Source organism: Aristolochia californica, unplaced genomic scaffold (assembly GCF_029961685.1).
Source record: "Aristolochia californica isolate CCGP_79_NKW_82.1479 unplaced genomic scaffold, dmAriCali1.0.hap1 SCAF_13, whole genome shotgun sequence".
Lineage (NCBI taxonomy): Eukaryota > Viridiplantae > Streptophyta > Magnoliopsida > Piperales > Aristolochiaceae > Aristolochia > Aristolochia californica.
In genome coordinates, this window is record NW_027181804.1 from 5,124,792 (window position 1) to 5,141,645 (window position 16,854).

Below are 16,854 nucleotides of genomic sequence, written 5' to 3' on the forward strand. Positions count from 1 at the left end.
AAACCGCCATACTTGAGTTAACATTGGTAGAGTTAGGAACTGGGATGGAAGCATGAGTTACACATGTTAAGGTTGAGGCAACATAGATTTGGGCCATGTGTTGAGCAATTTGTTGCTGTATCTATTGATGCAATTCATCTGGAGCTCCCGATGTAATCGACGTAAAAGAATCTACACTTTCATTTCCACTATCAGGAGTTGTAGAATTAGCCATTGCAGGCTGCCCAAACTAAACCCAAAATCTGTTAGAATAATGATTATTTCAGCCACAATGAACAAACTTTCTTTTTTACTTACCTTCACCGCATTCTTTACCTTTGTTTGAACCCTCTCTACCTTGACCTCTACCTCTACCTCTAGAGGAATCTGTATGGGTTGATGTAGAGTTGGAAGCATTAAGAGAGTGGCTTCCATTATCTTACTTCTTTTACCTGTTCAAGATACAATAATCTTTTCAGCCCTCATAATCTGATTAAAAGTGGTAGAGAGTAGGAATTTCATCTTAAGCCAACACCTAGGATTTAATAGCATCGAATTCAGCACCTAAACTATCCAAAAATTTTGTAACAAGCAACTGATTTTGCTGTTTTCTCAACTAATATCGTGCAAAAGTAGTGGTAATTAGGGCTAACGACGCAAGCATCCAACACTAGGTTGGGTGACATAGATCTCAAAAAACCCAATTAGGGCAATCAAAGCGTAGAGTAGTAACCCTAAGGTTATAGCAGTGCAAGGATGAAAAAAACTTAGCTTTGATGAACTAGCATAAAAAACTTATAGTTTATTTCCTTCCAGCAGGCCGTTCTCTTAAAAAATGGCAAGAATCTGCAGTAAAATGCTCCCAACAATGATTTACAGCTTTGATATCATGTAAAAATCAAGATTTGGCTAAAGGAAGAGGAGAAAATTGAGAGAAAAATGATATAAGAGAAAAAGAGCTTTTTGAAGAGCCTAAACGGCTTGGTTGGGAACTGTACACAAATTCCTAGACTTCTTAAATTATATTTTGGGTAATAAATTACAAAAATGCTCCTATACACTTAATAAACCTTAATCTCCTTATATCTCCCTAATTACATATTCTATGTGCATGAAAATTTACCACTGATATAATTTAAGATGCAGAATAAATTATATAAAGAAAATTAACTACTGAAGTGGTAAAATGACCAAAATACCCTTGGATGTATTTTCTAACACAGACCTTTTCCATGACCCTTTGTGGACTGATCTTCTCTCCGTTCTCACAATTCCTGAGCAATCCTTTATATTAAATATGAATGAAAAGCACACTTGATTTCAGTAAAGACTCAGGAAGTAGCATCTGAGCCATTGCCTGAATATAGTTCAGCAAAGCTTCCTGCACAATGCTCACGTAAATTGTGATACAATAACTGAACATCAGAAGCACGAACAGCAGATCCGAGGTATCCAATTAAGAGCTCTAGAAGCAGCAGGAAATTTTGGAGGCACATCATCTCATTCTACTACTATCTTTCAAACAATTGAAGCTCCAGATTGCACCCAAGAGAGCAAAGATTCTTGCGTAGCTACGAAACAACCAGCCTCTTTTTCATTTTCTAGAAATGGTGCAGCTAGATTCTTCAGATGTGTAGCAAAAGCATTCCCTAGCCCCTGCGAGTATTTATGAGTCCCAGCCCCTGCATGGATAAAAAATAAGGGGGGTAACTGTTCTTTTCGGTCATCTGCCTTAGCAAGGGTCCTCATCCACTCATGGAAAGCAGTGAAAGCAGCACCCATGGAGAGAGACCTAAGATTCAGAGACCACTTCTCAGCATCCTTACTGTGCAAACCAGGGTATAGACCGTAAGCAGTCCCTAGGTAAAGCAATTCATGAGCCCTCTCATGCAATTTTTGTTTCCAACAAATATCAATCAAGCAATTACAGAAAGGTCGTCGGACTTCAACTACAGCTGCATTCAGTATCTTTCTAAACTCCTCTTTAACCAAATCAAAACTAATCTCCTCTCTTCCAATCAGTCTAACAAAATTGACCAATGCAGGATTGGCCTTCTCAAGGCAGTCAAGAACTTTTTCCATTTCTTCATCCTCCTCGCAGTAAGTTACACAGGAAAGCAAACACCCACAAAGTCGATCATCGACTTCAATGCCTCTTTCAATTACAATACCAAATACCCTTACAACTTCATCCATCCTTTTTCCTCTTCCCAGGCACTGGATCAGACAAGTTGGGGTCATCACATTAAGATGGACTCCACAGTGCAGCATTTCATCAAAAAGCTTCATTGCTTTATCAACATTCCCTCCACTTGCATATATGTTCATCATTGCAGTGTAACTCCAACTATCCGGCTGACAGATCTCTGACCTCTTCATCTCAGCAAAAAGCCTCTCTGCCTCTTCCTGCAAACCAAGATCTGCACACATACTTAACAGAGTATTGTACAGAATGAAATCCATTGGCCACTTATTCGACTGCATCCGCTCCCACAGAGACAATGCATCCCTAACCCACCTTGCCTTACCATAAATCTTGATCAATGCAGTAAGTGTCTTCTCATTAGGTGTCACACCCGCTGCAACCATTTCTTCAAACAGGCTCCTGGCCAAACCAGGTTTACCAGCCTTTCCCATTGCTTCCAGCAAAGTGTTGTATACTACCAAATTGGGCTGCACCCCAGCAGCTTCCATCTCTTGCAGAACGTATTGGATCCCATCGTAGTCCCCTGCTTCACCAAACATCTTGCCCAACACAGAAAATGCAACAGCATCTGGAGTCCAACCACTTGCCCTTGCTCTTTCATACAAGCTTATAACTTCCTCCACCTTACCCAATTTGGCATAAACATCCAACACAGCAGAGTAAGTCACCTCATCAGGCATTAAGCCTGTTTTGTACATGCTCTCAAACCACTGAAGAGCTTTGTCAAAGAAGTTACACCTCTTGGCACAAGTGATAATAGTAGAATAAGTGATGTTATCAAGTGGAATACCTTTCTCCATCATCTCGTTCGCTAACTCTTCAATGAGTTGAAATTGCCTGCCCTGTCTTAAAGACTTCATTGTGACATTGTAGAAGATTGTTTCCAAGGGAAAGAGATTTTTGGTCTTCAGCCATTTGAAAAACAAACAGGTTTTTTGCCACGGTTTCAGGGAATTGAGAATGAGCAAGGCGTCAGCTCTAGTAGGTGAAGGTTCCAACTCATCCAGCGCGGATAAAAAGGCAGACTCTGAGAGGTAAGCATTACTAAGCTTCTGGGCAAAGCCTTTAAGGTTTTTGAGCTCTGGGTTATACGAGTAGGGGCTCTTTATGTGGCGACGGAGTGAGAGAACAGAGTGTTTGGGCCTGGAGGGGTTGACCCATGTGGATTTGGGTTTGGAGCGAAGAGGGGGAGGCGGGTTTTTGGTGGTGTGGGAGAGGAGAGTGAGAGACAGAGGCTTGAGTTGGTCGGACAGAGAAGGGCTTGAAGAGCTCTGTTGGGGGTTGTGGGACGGGGAATTGGCGAAATTACAACGGATGGTGAATCTGGTGGAGGAAGCTCTGTTCCGGGAAGACCCACGAGAGGTTTTAGAGTTGGGAGATGTGAGCCTGGGGTCTAGAGGAAGGGAGATGGTGGCCATCTCTGATATCTGTACGGAGAGGAAGAAACTTTCCCTCAAAGTCTCTCACTTTTAGGATTTGAACTTTCCATTTCAGCTCGTCGGCTAATTTAAACGTTGGAACAGTTAGATATTTGTTGTCGCAGAGACCGGGAGAGGCGAAGTGAAGATAAGATTTACAGAGTCCAGGAACGGTAGGTTTTTCGGCCTTCCATCATAGCACCGTTTCGGATACTTTGGGCCGTATCGGATTTCCGTTATAGTGCCTAGTCTTACACATAGAGGGGAGGGACAAAAAGGTAAATTTCAATCTAAATTCGAATTACTCGATTATTTGATGTCCCAAAAAATATATTAAAAAATAAAAAAATTTGGTAAGATCCACCGTGAGGTGGGTAGCCTTAACCGAGTGTGGTAACAGGTAAGCCCGAAGGCTGTTCCCGTCCCTGTCTGGGGAGATGCCAACCGTCTCTCCTTTCAAAGAACACGTTAGATTTGCTCTTCATCGTCTATAATAAACCCATATGGTAATCTCAATTTTCTCCATGTGGGACTAAATGAAGGAAATTCTTGTGAAGGTATTAAAAAAGTGATTTTTTAGCCGTGAAGATTGAAAAGAAGGCCTCTATTTCCCATCGACAATCACCAGAAGATCACGATAAATTTGTGCACTCCTCTAATGGATGACTCGATTTTCACTCGACTAAAGCAGAAAGAGGGAAATCCCTCTTCCCCTGTCTTGGCGTTCATGCACAGGCAAGGGGGAGCCTTTGGCCTTTCTCTTTTCTGTGTCATGTTGCTTGGCTGATCTTCCCCATACGCAGACACAAGGCTTTCCACTTTCTTCCATATTCAGACTGAGTTATGATTTCAGGATGCTTCGTGGTGGGTAGCCGGCGAAGGGTGGTCCTACGCGACGCCGAGGTACTCCGGCGGCTGAGACATGGTCCCGACAAACAAACAAACAAGACGGACCCACTCCAGTTTTTTTTTTTTTTTTTTTGTTCCAACTGGAAAATCTCCGGTTGCCGTCGTTTATCTTGTGTGCAGAGAGAGAAGTCGGCCGACGGAAGAAAGAGTATGGTTCGCTCTAAATCAGATGCTTGAAATGGCAGGGAAATTCGCTCTTGGGAGCTCAAGTCAACTGGTTCGACTGGGTGATTCTGGTTCTTTCTTTTAGACTAGGTCTGAGACACTAATCATCGGTACTCTGAAAATGGAGTTTCCATTGATAAAGAGCTCTTGGCTTTAGGACTGCACAGGGTTGCGTGCCCTTTGGCTTTAGGACTTGGACCACCTGCTTGCAGTGTACAGCTTACATTAGTGAGCTGCTTCACATGGAGCAGTACACCCTTGTTCCGGACCAATTATATTCTAACCACATTTTCATGGGATTTTGATGAGATAATGCTCTCTTTACAGTCTTCAAATGTGAACACAATCCCACAACAGAAAATAATTGATCATCGTTTTGAAACAGCCTGAAATTTCCATTCAACTACTCCTCCAGACTCAGAGCTCAGACTGTCTTCAGTCTTCCCCCACCCGTGTTACGTCACAAAATTTCTTTGAACGCTGTCTGCTTATCTGTAGAAACCTTGTTCATCACTGTAACTGTAGTCGCCTCCACTGGATAGTTCCGCGTAGAAGACGAGTCATTCTAGGGGGACGCTTTAACGCGACGTTTGAACACTTTTCTGACGCTGTCATGGTTCATTAAAGCTTAAACTAATGCCCCCAAAAGATCTTTCTGTTTGCAGTATCTGATCCACCTATCGGCTATCCCCCCTCCCGCCCCCCTTTGCTGCTCTCACAAGTTCCTTTCTCTGACGTAAAGAGGCCCCCGCCAGGACGGTTTCAGACAACGACATGCATTTCACGTAAGAAAGGAAACGGAAGCACACAGGAGGAAGAAAGGTTTCTGATTCACTGCCATTAGTAGTTACAGTACTACCGCTAAAGAAACCAGACGCAGAACAACACACCACGACAAAAGCAACAAGATTTCATACGTATTCACAAGCTTGTATAGATGCAGCCGTGGCTTGCTGCACGAGTGTGTGATTATGGAGGGGGAAATGATGGGAGTGGGAGACACCAGCTTGCACCTTCCACTGATCATTGGAGGGGTACTCTGATAATCTCTTCTCGATGAGTAGAAAACGAAAATGAAAAAGGTCCCAAAATAATGTAAACCGTGAGCCTGATGAAGTGACGATGAAGCGAGAACGAAAAGGAAGAAAAGTGCCAAAAGGAACCAGAAACAGGAAAGGGGATTACATCGATGATAATTTTGACAGGCACCATGGACAAAGGGGCCGAAAGCATTTACCCAACAGCGACAAGGATAAGGGTCTCCAAATCCCCAGAAAAACCCTCCCTGTTTTCTTCTTATTTTAGAAATTCACGCCCTTTTGGACCTTCTTTTCAATAGATTCACTTCACAGTTCATACTCACAGTCCCTCCCAGAAATTTCAGAACTGTCATTTTTCTTTTTCTTTTTGATATGTGACTTCCTTACTCGGTACCAACTTGAGTTTCTTTCTAAATTTGCTTGATGCACTCTAAACCGAAGTTTTTAATGGGATCCTAAGATTAACAGTAACTGTTCAATGCTAAGTGAAATATATGATATGAAAGGCTCTACTTGTCTATGGAACTGTGCGATTCAAATGGTTCTTTAAGCATGGCGGTAAATGGGTAATAATTGAATAAATCATCTACGTTTATTTGACGGATTGATCAAATTACTTTCAGAAGGATGAACCCTCTTAAGACAAACACGTAAAAGAAAACTAAAATTTTTTATTTTAAAAAACTACGGAAATTGGAAAGGAATGAAGGGATACGGCCGGCGAGGATGCTTTTCTCATCTCTTAAGGCTTTAATATCCAATCAATAATCAGAAAAAAACTAGAGATTCACCAAAAGCAGTGGCATTAGTTGTAAGTAGCAGGGATTCTTAAGGGTATAAAATTACCTTTTGGGTTGTCCTACTCAGGATAACGTGGACGATACTTGGACCGTTGAAGAGGGAGTCAGAAAGGCAGGAGGCTCCACTAACGGTCATTAAATTATTTGGCGGGCAATCCAGACTCCTGTGTGAAAAGGCCTAAAACCGGAGGTCCCTACGAGTTTGAAAGTTTTGTTCGCTTCACACAATCATCTCAACCTTTCGGTGTTTGGAATGGCTTCACTGCAAATCACTAATATAAAAGCCACCCATCTCCTACTCGATTTAACTCCACTCTCCTTGCCTCTCTCACTTGTATAATAACACCTTCTATTGTCTTTCCTAATCACACGTTCAAGTTTCAGGTTTTTAACAACTCTTGAACGGTTTTGGCTACTGGGTAACTTTTACTAGTTCATTTCTTTTCCTTTAAGGAATAATAGTGCATTGTTGTTCCCGGTTTAGTGTAGATTGAGACGTTTTCATTCTGGGTGTTCCCTGGAGTTTTAATTCAAGACCTAAGCTGTCCGTATTTAGTATATTTCTGTTTTGATTGGTGTTTATTGGATTTTGGTTTGGGGAGCTTCCTGTTTGTTAAAGTTTGAATTCAGGAAAGAATGATTCTGTTGTTCAACGGCTGTGTTCTCTGGAAGTTCTGTTCTGTTTTGGAGAAAGTTTGCATTGCTAAAAGCTTTTATTTTTGGATTTTCCAAATTGTCAATAGGTACAGCTTTGGCACTTAGTTGCATATTAGCTGTTCGTGTTTTGGCTTTTGCCAGATTTGTTCTTATTCTATTGCAGCAGTGCATTTTTCAATTTGGACACTAGTTTTAGGAGTGGAGTACTAATGGGTGGAACGTCTCTTCCTCCTGGGTTTCGGTTTCATCCAACTGATGAGGAACTGGTGGGTTACTACCTGAAGAGGAAAATAGATGGACTGAAGATTGAGCTTGAAGTTATTCCAGTGGTTGATTTGTATAAGTTCGATCCATGGGAGTTACCAGGTATCTATTCTTCTAATCATGAAATGTTCCTATTCACTAGTACTTTACCTTCAGGATTTTAAATATCAATGCAAAATATATATAAGCAACAAACTTTGGTGTTCAAATATTTACATATTTATTGCATTTTATTAGCTGCCTTTTTCATAAAATGGATGATTACTTAAGTTCAGTGGAATAAGATACTGCTATAGAGCAAAATATTTCACAATTGTGCTGCCATGGGTAGGACAAATCAAACTTCTCTTACTAATAATTTCTGTTTAAAATTCTGAACAATGAAGTACAGCATTATTACCAATCATCTCTATGCTGAAAGATTAGACCCAGTTTGTCAGCTTATGCAGTCAATATATAGACATCAGAGAGGAAATATGGAAAAAAGTATTTTCTATTTATTCTTCTAAGGTAAGGTGAAAAACAGAATATGGTCTTCATCAAGCATCTCGCTTTTTTTTAAGCATGAAAACTAGCCGACCACCTTTCTTTTTTCAGAAGGAAGAAGGGATGCCATACCCTGGTGACGTTTGACATTAGTTTGGCTACTAGACTTGTTCCTAGGAGCTTTCTCCATCAATGTTATCTCTATTGCTTGAAACTTGTACAGTTGAAATTTTATTAACCTAGATGGTCATTATCAGGGAAATGATTAAGTATGAGTTCTATATATCTATATATATAAAATTATTTTTTACTGCAGACAAGTCGTTTCTTCCTCGAAGAGATATGGAATGGTTCTTCTTCTGTCCTCGCGATAGGAAGTATCCAAATGGATCCCGTACAAATAGGGCCACTGGAGCTGGCTACTGGAAAGCAACTGGGAAGGACAGAAAAATTGTCTGTCAATCTTCTGTCACAGGATTAAGGAAGACCCTAGTTTTCTATCGTGGAAGAGCTCCAGCAGGAGATCGGACAGATTGGGTCATGCATGAATATCGTCTTTGTGATCAAGAGCTTCCTCAAGGTTCTTGCAGTTTTCAGGTAAAGTATTTTCTTATTATGGATTTATAAAAGATTCATTAATAGCAGCACAAAATAGGTTGAGAAAATCTTAAAAGTTTGTTTGGTAGAATAATGTCATTGTCTAAATATTATTCTACAGGGAGCCTTTGCCTTATGTCGTGTAGTTAAGAGAAATGAACATGGACAAAGAATAGGTGACCTTCAAGGAGAGCTCAAGGCTAAGAAGGCTTTTTCTCCCTCTTCCAAGATCCAACACTCCCCAAGCATGCTGTCAAATAGCATCTTGCAAATCTCTGAAGAAAATCCAACTCCTTTTTTTAACATATCAGATGGAAGTTACTATTCAAGCCCCATTGCTTCTCCATCTGGGATCGGAAGAGAGATGGAACCAGTTCCAACTCCAGCAGAGGTTGACTACACAAATCATGTAGTACCTCACAATCTAATTTTAGATACTTTCAAGGTACGAAACATCCATCAATTGACTGTTCTAGTTTCAGACACTTCCAAGGGATGAAGGCCGTGCCATATTAACAAAATATCTACGTTTCTTACATATTATTTGTTTGACTGCATGTAGGTCTTCATGGATGAAGGGCATGTCAGTTCTGATTGCATGGTTGTCAGTGATTTTAATAACCCATCAAGAACATGGGAACCATGTCCTTGTCCCACAGACTCTTCTTACTCTTCCTGCACAAACTTTTGTCAGGATGTTCAAGTGGCGAATGATCTTGGTGAATTAGGTCCTTTGTCACCTTACCAATCTGTAAACTGCTCTGGAATGATGACTGACGAGAGAACAGCATTTTCGAGCCTCGAATGGGCAGAATCCCCTTATGTGCACCCAATGACTGATGGTATGACATGGAATCCTCTTTCTAAATCATGCATGATATTATTCCACATTAACCATTATTGATTGAAGTCATTTTCTCTAACTTCAGGTTTTGAAGCTCTAAATTCAACAGCAATTTGCAGACAATCAAGTGGTGATGGGATATTTGGGGACTTATCCAATTTATGGTCACAAGACGACAACTTAATGATTGTGATATGATCTGTTATTCTGCTTGGAGGCGTTTCTTCTTGGCATCTGAAGACCTTGAATCTGAATCCATCTCTGAGACAGCAGATTTTAATGATTGTTCTTGGAGAAAACAACCAAGTAACTCATGAACAAAAAATTAATGGTAAAAGTAACATTAATAATAATAAGAGTAACAGTAGTCGTCTTGATTAAGTTCACTTTTTAGTTTCATAGTAAGAAAAATATTCACTCCGTCCTTTTTTAATGACTGGAGTCTGGTAGAAGCTGTTGTTCTGCCCAAGTATTGGGTGATTCTCTATGTAATTGGCATTGCCTGAACCTACTATGGGAACTGTGTTATTGTTATGTATTTCATTTCACTAGATATTTCTCTGTGTCTATTCTTTGCCTTCTCTGATAGTGGAGTGTGAAGCTTGTCAGCTCCATCTAGACATGATTGAAGATCGATTCCTCCTCTTGTGTTTTCAAGTTAATAATTCAGGACTTGTTCTAGAGACAAAAAAGGTTTTTGTTTTAAAGAGGAATCAACAAGCAAGAGATTGCATTAAAACTTCTTCGTGGCTCATATTGTGAGAACAATAATCTCAATTGCTGAAAACCTGTGAATCTGGCACCAATTCCTTTCAGGGAGGCCACATTTGCAACAATTCCTTTTATACTATTAGATATGTTTTGCGTATCTATTCTTTGCCTTCTCTTACAGTGAAAGGTGGAGCTCTGTTTCTTTGCCCTTCATTATCAATGGCAAATAGTGAGCATTTGGCTGGATCCTGCAGTTGAAAGAACAATGATTCTAGGCTTTAGAATCAAAATTTAGAGCTTCACCTGTAATAAGAGGAGTTTGATTCCTCCTGTTGTGTTCTCAAGTTACTAATTTAGGACTTGTTCCACAGATAAATTACTTTTTTGTTTTAAGAGAAATCAGCAAGCAAGAGATTTGCACTAAACCTTCTTCCTGCACCATATTGTGACAACAACAACCTCAATTGCAGATAACACCTGAATCTGGCATTCAATTCCTTTTAGCAATTCCACATTCATAACAATTTAACATGAACTCCTTTCTCCCAAATAAAATTAACTTCTACAGATGGCAGGCAAACACTCAGGTGAGAAGCTTTGTTTCAGAATTTAAGACTTTTGTAACAGATGTCAGAGACCAGATGCATTTGATATTCCAATCTCATGATTTTTTCTTTAGCTCTGGATGACCAAGACAAGTCTATGGAAAATTTTCTTTTCTAATTTTATACCACTCTCATTTCAGAAAGATGCCTGTCATTTTTGCTAGTCAAGACAAAGGTATGATAGTTTAAACCTTAGTTGTTCTTCTATTATAACTTTCGGCCAACCGAAAGAAGCAGAATCAAATGAGACAAAATTTGGAGCTTTAATCTCTTTCAGTATTGAAGTCCACCCAAAGGAATAATTTAAAAGATATAGATTCCAGCATTCAATGTGGTGTGAGGACTTGAAGCAAAAGATTGGCTATGAGCCTAGGAAAGCAGGATCAAGCAGTTCAAAGTAAATGAAAAGATGGTTGGCCAGAGGATAAGGAGAAGCACCCAGTTATTTTGTTCCATGGGCTTTGCAGAAAAAAGAATGGTTTATTCTTCTTCCTTTTTAAAGAATCTCAATTAAAATAAGTTTAGCACTCATCACCTTCAGACACTCTGTTTAAACTTTAAAGGGAATTGTCCAAAAACCACCTTTTTGAAACACACTCTCATTTTAGTAGATTGATTCTTTCTGTTGTTTTTCTTTTTTGCGTTCCTATGGAAGAAACTAGAAGAAGATAAAGAATTTTAATTAAATTGATGCGGAGATCTTCTAAACTTCAAATTTTCCTAGTTGTTTAAGAAAAGACACAGTAGCTTTTTCCTTCCTTGTTAAAAACAGTAGGAACTCGAACCTTCAAACCGTTACCAGCTTTTGCAGAAGTCTTTGAGAATTCACAAGTGAGATAAATATTACACAGAGATCTTGATATAAGGTCTGAATTCCTTTTTCCTCAAGCTACGACGCCCTGTTCTCTTTCTTGCCAGTCTTTCTGTGTTAGATCTCATGAACTCTATAAATGGAGGATTCAGTTGATCTGAAAGTTTTGAGACCCATTTGAGAAAAATACAGGTTTTCCAGTGATTTGATACCCACCAGTTACGTGAAAGCCTCAGCTTCAGCAACTCAATTTCCGTGCTTAATTAATTGGAACTGATGGACAGTTACAACTGTCCCACTTTCCTACATCTAAGAGAAAGCTAACCAAAGAAAAAAGGAACTAACGATCAACACTCAAGCGACACCAGGTCCAAAATGAACCATTTCTAATGAGGAAAAAGTGATGGGAAGAAACTGTTTCTGGTTGGAAACTGTAAAAACTTCTTCTTCGATTGCATGAGAATTGAGACAGAAGAACCGACAGTGAGCTTTTTCTTTCATCAGGTGAGGCTAGTGGGCATTTCGTATTGCGTTTATTTTTGACTCGCGCTTTAGAAAAAGGAATGGGTTTCTTCACCTTCGTCTTGAAGAATCTCGATTAAGGAAAACCCAGCAGCCGTGACCTTCAGAGTTCAGACATTCAAAAACCACCTTTCTGCAACATTCTCATTTTCGTAGATAGATTCTTTACGAACGGAACCAGGTAGAGCTAAAGAATGTTAATCAAATTAACAGGGATGACGTGAATCGATCACTTGTCGGTGCTCCATCCAGGAAATGGTGGAATCATATTCTGGTCGGTGCTCCATCCAATCAATAACTTGTTTGATGATCCAAAATGATTCCGAAGGGTGACTAGTAAATTGATTTATTTGATTATCACAAGATCTTACATTTGTTTCCACTCTATATTGTTTTTATACAATATATATAGAGAGAGACTTGATCTAATACGAAACCCAATTTCTTGCGAAAATATGAAATGACTATTCCAGTCGATCAATCTTCATCAATGGCAGACGCAAAAGTCCTGCTTCTCTCTCTCCCCAGAAGTTTAAAATTCGCACAAATAATAAACGGAAACTTTCAAATTAATATATAATTCATTTAATATTTTGTCTTTTACATATCAACAAATGTCGTTGTAGTATAGTGGTAAGTATTCCCGCCTGTCACGCGGGTGACCCGGGTTCGATCCCCGGCAACGGCGATTTTTTTTTAATTCTTCGGCCGCCGCATGACTGCAGCTTCTCTACCTTCTTCAGTTGGTCTCTAACTTTCAGTAATTCTTTTTCTTCCCTGTTGTAACATCTAGTGTCGTACCTATCTACATGAATTTATTTGTGCCGGAGTTCGTTGTAAAGGATGGCCGGCGAGGCCTTTTTTGAGACTTATCTCATCTCCTAATGGGAATCTACAAAATGAGGAAGAAATGCTCGGGCTGATCGAAACTCAGTTTGTTGCCTTGCGTGAGGCCTTGAAAGTCCCATCTGATACAGATGAAGACGGATACAAGAGAGTTGCCACAAAATTGATCAACCTCTGTAGGACGGGAAGGCTTGGATGCTATATGTTCGACCCTGTTCCAGTGTAGTAATGGAGTATTGCTCTGTAACTCTTAATTCTTTCAAATAATCACATAGTGCAAATTTGTTACAGAAGCTTACTCTTTACATACTCAGTATAAGCTTGCAATTTTGGGGCTACAGAAGACTTGCACCTCCTCTAAAGTAGCTCTAGATTCATCCCCAAACAAAGACTCCTTCCCATCTTCTCTTTTAGCATATGAAAGCCCAAGTCTAGATTTTGCTTGCCGGAGTTCGCCTATACCGGAATTGGTGTCAGGCCCTGCAAAGCCACCCATTACCGGTGCCAATGGAGCCCCGATCAAGAGTCCATCGGCTCCGAACTGAGGTCCACCTCTTGCATAATCAAAGAGTGCGGCACCACTACCTCCAACTTTAGGCAAGATGATTGGCTGTGTTGTTTCATCGTTCTCCTTCCAGTAGAAGAGAAAAGCATCAAACGTATCGTAGTAATCATCAGTACTCCTGTATCCTTCAGGATTGAATCCTCCAAACTTGAATAATTTGGTAGAGTAGCCTACAATCACACAAGGCCCCTTGAAGTCACAATGGTGGTGGAAGGAGCTCGCGCTGAATCCATCAACGGAAGCCCTGTAACAGCATTTGAGCTCCTTGCCTGCAATTCAAAATCTGGAACGACATGAGATTTTACTAGCTACTTGCTAGAGAGTTCTGGGGACTAAAGAAGGTGAAATGGGGAGACGAATGTCAGAGAGACAGACCCTTCAAGAAAGTCCCGGCGACTAAAGAGGGTGAAAAGGGGAGATCAATGTCATGGTACTTGGGCTGAGGAGGCTCCTCGTTTCTTCTCCTGAACTTGCTCCAATCAAAGAAGCTCGAGGGACTGCTCTTCCACCTTGGAAGAATGGAATTCACCGTACACGCCATTACTAGGGAGAAAAGAAAAACCACATGTTATAGGATACCAATTTCTGAACAACAGCAGCCACATAGCAGCCTTCCGGCCTTATCCGCAGCTTTTTCGTACAGTACTAAATTTTCTTGATGTCCTCTGTTGAATTGAAGGGTGTTAATCTTCTAATAGTAGTTAAAAGGTGATAACAGTCGATCACATCAGTTTGTCGATTCCGATCACAGGGCAAAACACCTGCTGATATTTTATCTTGAGACGATTTGTTAAAAATCTTACAGAAACCCAGTGAGTAACTTCTGGGACTCAAGAAAAGAAAACAAAGCAAAGAAACAAGTCAATATGATTTATTATTCCATGAATTCTGATGAAATTTGGTCTCTCACCATTTGTAGTAATTGGAAATTGGAAGATATAGAATAATAAGTAATAGACAGTTATTGGAATAATTTCAAATTCTCACAATATTCAAAACTCTTTGATTGTCTTTCGTTGTTAAATTTAATCAAACTGGTTTTTGTAGTCCACCGTTATGAAGAGCTCATGACAAAAGTTACTGGTTCTTCTCCTCATTCCATGGGATGCGCGGGGAAATCGTTGTTGGTGGGCGTCCTCGGAGCATTCACTAGTATTTCCACATTGGGTTCCCCCTCGTACTCCTTAAACCCTGCTACCCTTCCCAGCTCCTCCACTTCCTCGATCACGAGCTCGAGTCTCGCTGCTGTCTCCACCAGCAGGGAAGCAAATGCAGCAAAAGGCAGCGCCTCCGAGAACTCTAGACTGGTTATCACGATCTTGCTCAACGTGGGTCTCAGGACTTTCCGTTCTGATTTCGATATTTCCTGAATCCTTTTGTGCTTCCACTCGAACAGAGCCGAACTGTCTGTCTTGACGGAAGATAAAGAGACGCCGGAGTTCTTGTTCGACTTCTGATTGGCTGCAGCGGCGGCAACGGCCAACATGTTGGTGGCTTGGACTTGGTCTGAACCAAGGAAGAGTCGAGGTTGGGATTTGATGGCTGTATTGAGGTCTTGTAGAGCTTCTTCGAGATGGTCAGATAGTACTACGGGTGAGCACCGCCGCCGGTCTCTTATGCTGTTGGCCAGCTCTATCAGTACTTTCGCCACTTCTCTAGCAACTCGGATGCATGGATCCTTGAAGAGTGCTCGGACTGATTTTGGAGTCTGCAATATAACTGGCATGATCAGATGCTCAAATCGGAATTCTACAAGAACAATCTTATTTCACCTACTGCTGCATTTAAGGGCATACTGCGACCAAGGAAGAAGATTAGGTAAACAAGAAATTTCTTCAGAATTACCTGAATCTCAGACTCTAAGCAACCATGAAGAGCAACTGCTGTATAACCAAAACCACGGAGAACAGTGCCCAGTTTAACATATTGTTGCCAAGGATACCGATAACAGTGGATCGAATGCTGCCTCGGCTCCCAGCTTGCAAACAATGCCTGAACAATAAAACCAAAATCAAAGAGTTCATAGGTTGATCATCAGTGACTAGGATTCACAAAATGCAAATTCCAGGGAACTTGCCAGAGTTTCATCCGTAGATTTGGAGTCTAAAACTGCTCTATAACGCTTGTAGATAGGGTCCTTGGATGATTGCTTCCTTATAGTCTCAATCTCTGCGTCTTGGAAATACCCATTAACACAAGCTGCCATGTTGTAAAACCCAAATATCAGTAATTTTTCATGTCTACGACAATACATATACGAGCTCATGCTTAGAACAAGCCATTACCTTCGATTGATGTTGCCAGGTCTTCAAGCTTGGACACCATGGAATTGTGAAGGTCTTCGCCAGACCAATTTGGGAAAACCAGAAGACTCATGATAAGGCAGAGTCCGCAGCCAATCGCTATTGTATAGATCCGTTCATGTGCGATTTTCAACACATTATCGACTCGGTAGCTTGATACAGTGATCAGGTTGAAGGTTAGAAGGAAGATTACCACTCCATAATCATAATTCTTCTTTATGTAAGGGAAGAATCTTAAGTACGTACAAGTAGCTCCTGGTACCACAGAGCGGAGAGCAATTAAGAGGGAAGGAGTCAAAAAGAGAGAGAGAGAGAGAGCGAAAAGAAGGCAAGTCAGAAAGAATCAAGGAAACGTTGGTAACTTATGAGATGAACAGAAGCATTTCTCGTAAAGATTAAAAACAAGACAGAAACAGTACCTATCAGGAAGACTGAAACTCCTATGAAGATGGCACGGCAGACACGTCCGGATTTCTGCACTATATACTCTATAAAAAATGCAAGAGAGGCCGCACATAGCGTCCCAAATCCTCTGTTCAATCCTTTGCATAGGGTGGCACCTGCGTGAAAAAGGGTTAGTAGGAAGAGAAGATCACGAGGAAGAATAGTCCCCATTTTCTCCGTCTTACCAGAAGAAACGGGGAAACATCTTCATTCAGAATCTCTCACCTGCAGTGAATTCAAGCACCACAACCACAGTGATGACGGCCCAGAGAGAATTCTGACCAACCCCTTCAAACAGAGGCTCCGTGAGATACAGCAACGAAACCAATGTCAAGGACAATCCTACTTTAAGCGCATGAATTGGTCGTCGAGGATCATCCCGACCCAGTTCCCATGCCTTTCGGCAAACAGACTCCGGAAATCTTTTAACTTTCTGAGCAAAGTCCATCGATCGAGGAGCGGTTCCGCCACCACCTTCCTCACCAGAAACTCGGTTCCCGGCCATTCGCTACCCCAACAAGAACCCAGAACTCGGCTTCTAAGAAGAATCCCGGCAAGGATTATACCATCAAACACCTAGAAGAGCCTGGTAACGCAGACGGATTTGCCAGTCATGTATATATATAGATATATAGATTCAGAAATGTGGAGTCTATGTTAATTAATCTCAAGAGATTGAAAT

The 16,854-nt window shown here is 40.8% G+C and overlaps 5 protein-coding genes and 2 non-coding genes across 8 annotated transcripts; 3 read left to right on the top strand and 4 right to left on the bottom strand.

Annotated features, from left to right (window-relative positions):
- Positions 1 to 193: 193 nt before the first annotated feature.
- On the bottom strand, positions 194 to 3,689 carry LOC137948322 (pentatricopeptide repeat-containing protein At5g46580, chloroplastic-like). Of its 2 annotated transcripts, XM_068794372.1 has the most exons (3): positions 1,205 to 3,689; positions 298 to 431; positions 194 to 229 (listed from the first exon to the last, which is right to left on the bottom strand). In XM_068794372.1, the coding sequence occupies exon 1, from the start codon at positions 3,601 to 3,603 to the stop codon at positions 1,498 to 1,500; it is 2,106 nt and encodes a 701-aa protein (XP_068650473.1). In that variant the 5' UTR covers positions 3,604 to 3,689; the 3' UTR covers positions 194 to 229; positions 298 to 431; positions 1,205 to 1,497. The 2 variants fall into 2 exon arrangements, with proteins under 2 accessions (XP_068650473.1, XP_068650472.1); XM_068794371.1 differs by lacking the exon at positions 194 to 229 and having other exon boundaries at positions 272 to 431.
- A 256-nt stretch (positions 3,690 to 3,945) lies between these two features.
- LOC137949122 (U6atac minor spliceosomal RNA) lies at positions 3,946 to 4,070 on the bottom strand. The gene has a single exon (XR_011111695.1). It is a non-coding gene; the product is annotated as a U6atac minor spliceosomal RNA (small nuclear RNA).
- A 3,214-nt stretch (positions 4,071 to 7,284) lies between these two features.
- LOC137948563 (NAC domain-containing protein 71-like) lies at positions 7,285 to 8,726 on the top strand (the record flags this gene model as incomplete). Its single annotated transcript, XM_068794650.1, has 3 exons — positions 7,285 to 7,540; positions 8,241 to 8,521; positions 8,643 to 8,726. Coding segments are annotated over exons 1-3 (522 nt in total), but the record flags the coding sequence as incomplete, so codon positions are not given.
- Positions 8,706 to 9,901, top strand: LOC137949004 (uncharacterized). Its single transcript, XM_068795256.1, has 3 exons — positions 8,706 to 8,966; positions 9,084 to 9,363; positions 9,451 to 9,901. Exons 1-3 carry the CDS (start codon positions 8,769 to 8,771, stop codon positions 9,561 to 9,563), a joined length of 591 nt encoding a protein of 196 aa, XP_068651357.1. The 5' UTR covers positions 8,706 to 8,768; the 3' UTR covers positions 9,564 to 9,901.
- A 2,729-nt stretch (positions 9,902 to 12,630) lies between these two features.
- On the top strand, positions 12,631 to 12,702 carry TRNAD-GUC (transfer RNA aspartic acid (anticodon GUC)). The gene has a single exon. It is a non-coding gene; the product is annotated as a tRNA-Asp (tRNA).
- A 424-nt stretch (positions 12,703 to 13,126) lies between these two features.
- LOC137948564 (uncharacterized) lies at positions 13,127 to 13,966 on the bottom strand. The gene is made up of 2 exons (XM_068794651.1): positions 13,801 to 13,966; positions 13,127 to 13,694 (listed from the first exon to the last, which is right to left on the bottom strand). Exons 1-2 carry the CDS (start codon positions 13,964 to 13,966, stop codon positions 13,171 to 13,173), a joined length of 690 nt encoding a protein of 229 aa, XP_068650752.1. The 3' UTR covers positions 13,127 to 13,170.
- Positions 13,967 to 14,424: 458 nt separating this feature from the next.
- LOC137948925 (aluminum-activated malate transporter 12-like) lies at positions 14,425 to 16,740 on the bottom strand. The gene is made up of 6 exons (XM_068795140.1): positions 16,398 to 16,740; positions 16,148 to 16,288; positions 15,711 to 15,983; positions 15,503 to 15,624; positions 15,271 to 15,417; positions 14,425 to 15,133 (listed from the first exon to the last, which is right to left on the bottom strand). The coding sequence occupies exons 1-6, from the start codon at positions 16,675 to 16,677 to the stop codon at positions 14,519 to 14,521; spliced, it is 1,578 nt and encodes a 525-aa protein (XP_068651241.1). The 5' UTR covers positions 16,678 to 16,740; the 3' UTR covers positions 14,425 to 14,518.
- Between the last annotated feature and the right edge of the window lie 114 nt (positions 16,741 to 16,854).

What these genes read in the sequence shown, in the direction of transcription:
- LOC137948322 (XM_068794372.1), bottom strand. Translation starts at nt 3,603, where the DNA reads ATGGCCACCATCTCCCTTCCTCTAGACCCCAGGCTCACATCTCCCAAC.
- LOC137949004 (XM_068795256.1), top strand. Translation starts at nt 8,769, where the DNA reads ATGCTGTCAAATAGCATCTTGCAAATCTCTGAAGAAAATCCAACTCCT. An exon ending in TAATTTTAGATACTTTCAAG is followed by an intron (nt 8,967 to 9,083) that starts GTACGAAACATC and finishes GACTGCATGTAG; the next exon opens with GTCTTCATGGATGAAGGGCA. An exon ending in TGTGCACCCAATGACTGATG is followed by an intron (nt 9,364 to 9,450) that starts GTATGACATGGA and finishes CTCTAACTTCAG; the next exon opens with GTTTTGAAGCTCTAAATTCA.
- LOC137948564 (XM_068794651.1), bottom strand. Translation starts at nt 13,966, where the DNA reads ATGGCGTGTACGGTGAATTCCATTCTTCCAAGGTGGAAGAGCAGTCCC. An exon ending in CGCCGGGACTTTCTTGAAGG is followed by an intron (nt 13,695 to 13,800) that starts GTCTGTCTCTCT and finishes TTTGAATTGCAG; the next exon opens with GCAAGGAGCTCAAATGCTGT.
- LOC137948925 (XM_068795140.1), bottom strand. Translation starts at nt 16,677, where the DNA reads ATGGCCGGGAACCGAGTTTCTGGTGAGGAAGGTGGTGGCGGAACCGCT. An exon ending in AGTTTCAGTCTTCCTGATAG is followed by an intron (nt 15,984 to 16,147) that starts GTACTGTTTCTG and finishes CTGTGGTACCAG; the next exon opens with GAGCTACTTGTACGTACTTA. An exon ending in GCTTAGAGTCTGAGATTCAG is followed by an intron (nt 15,134 to 15,270) that starts GTAATTCTGAAG and finishes GTTATATTGCAG; the next exon opens with ACTCCAAAATCAGTCCGAGC.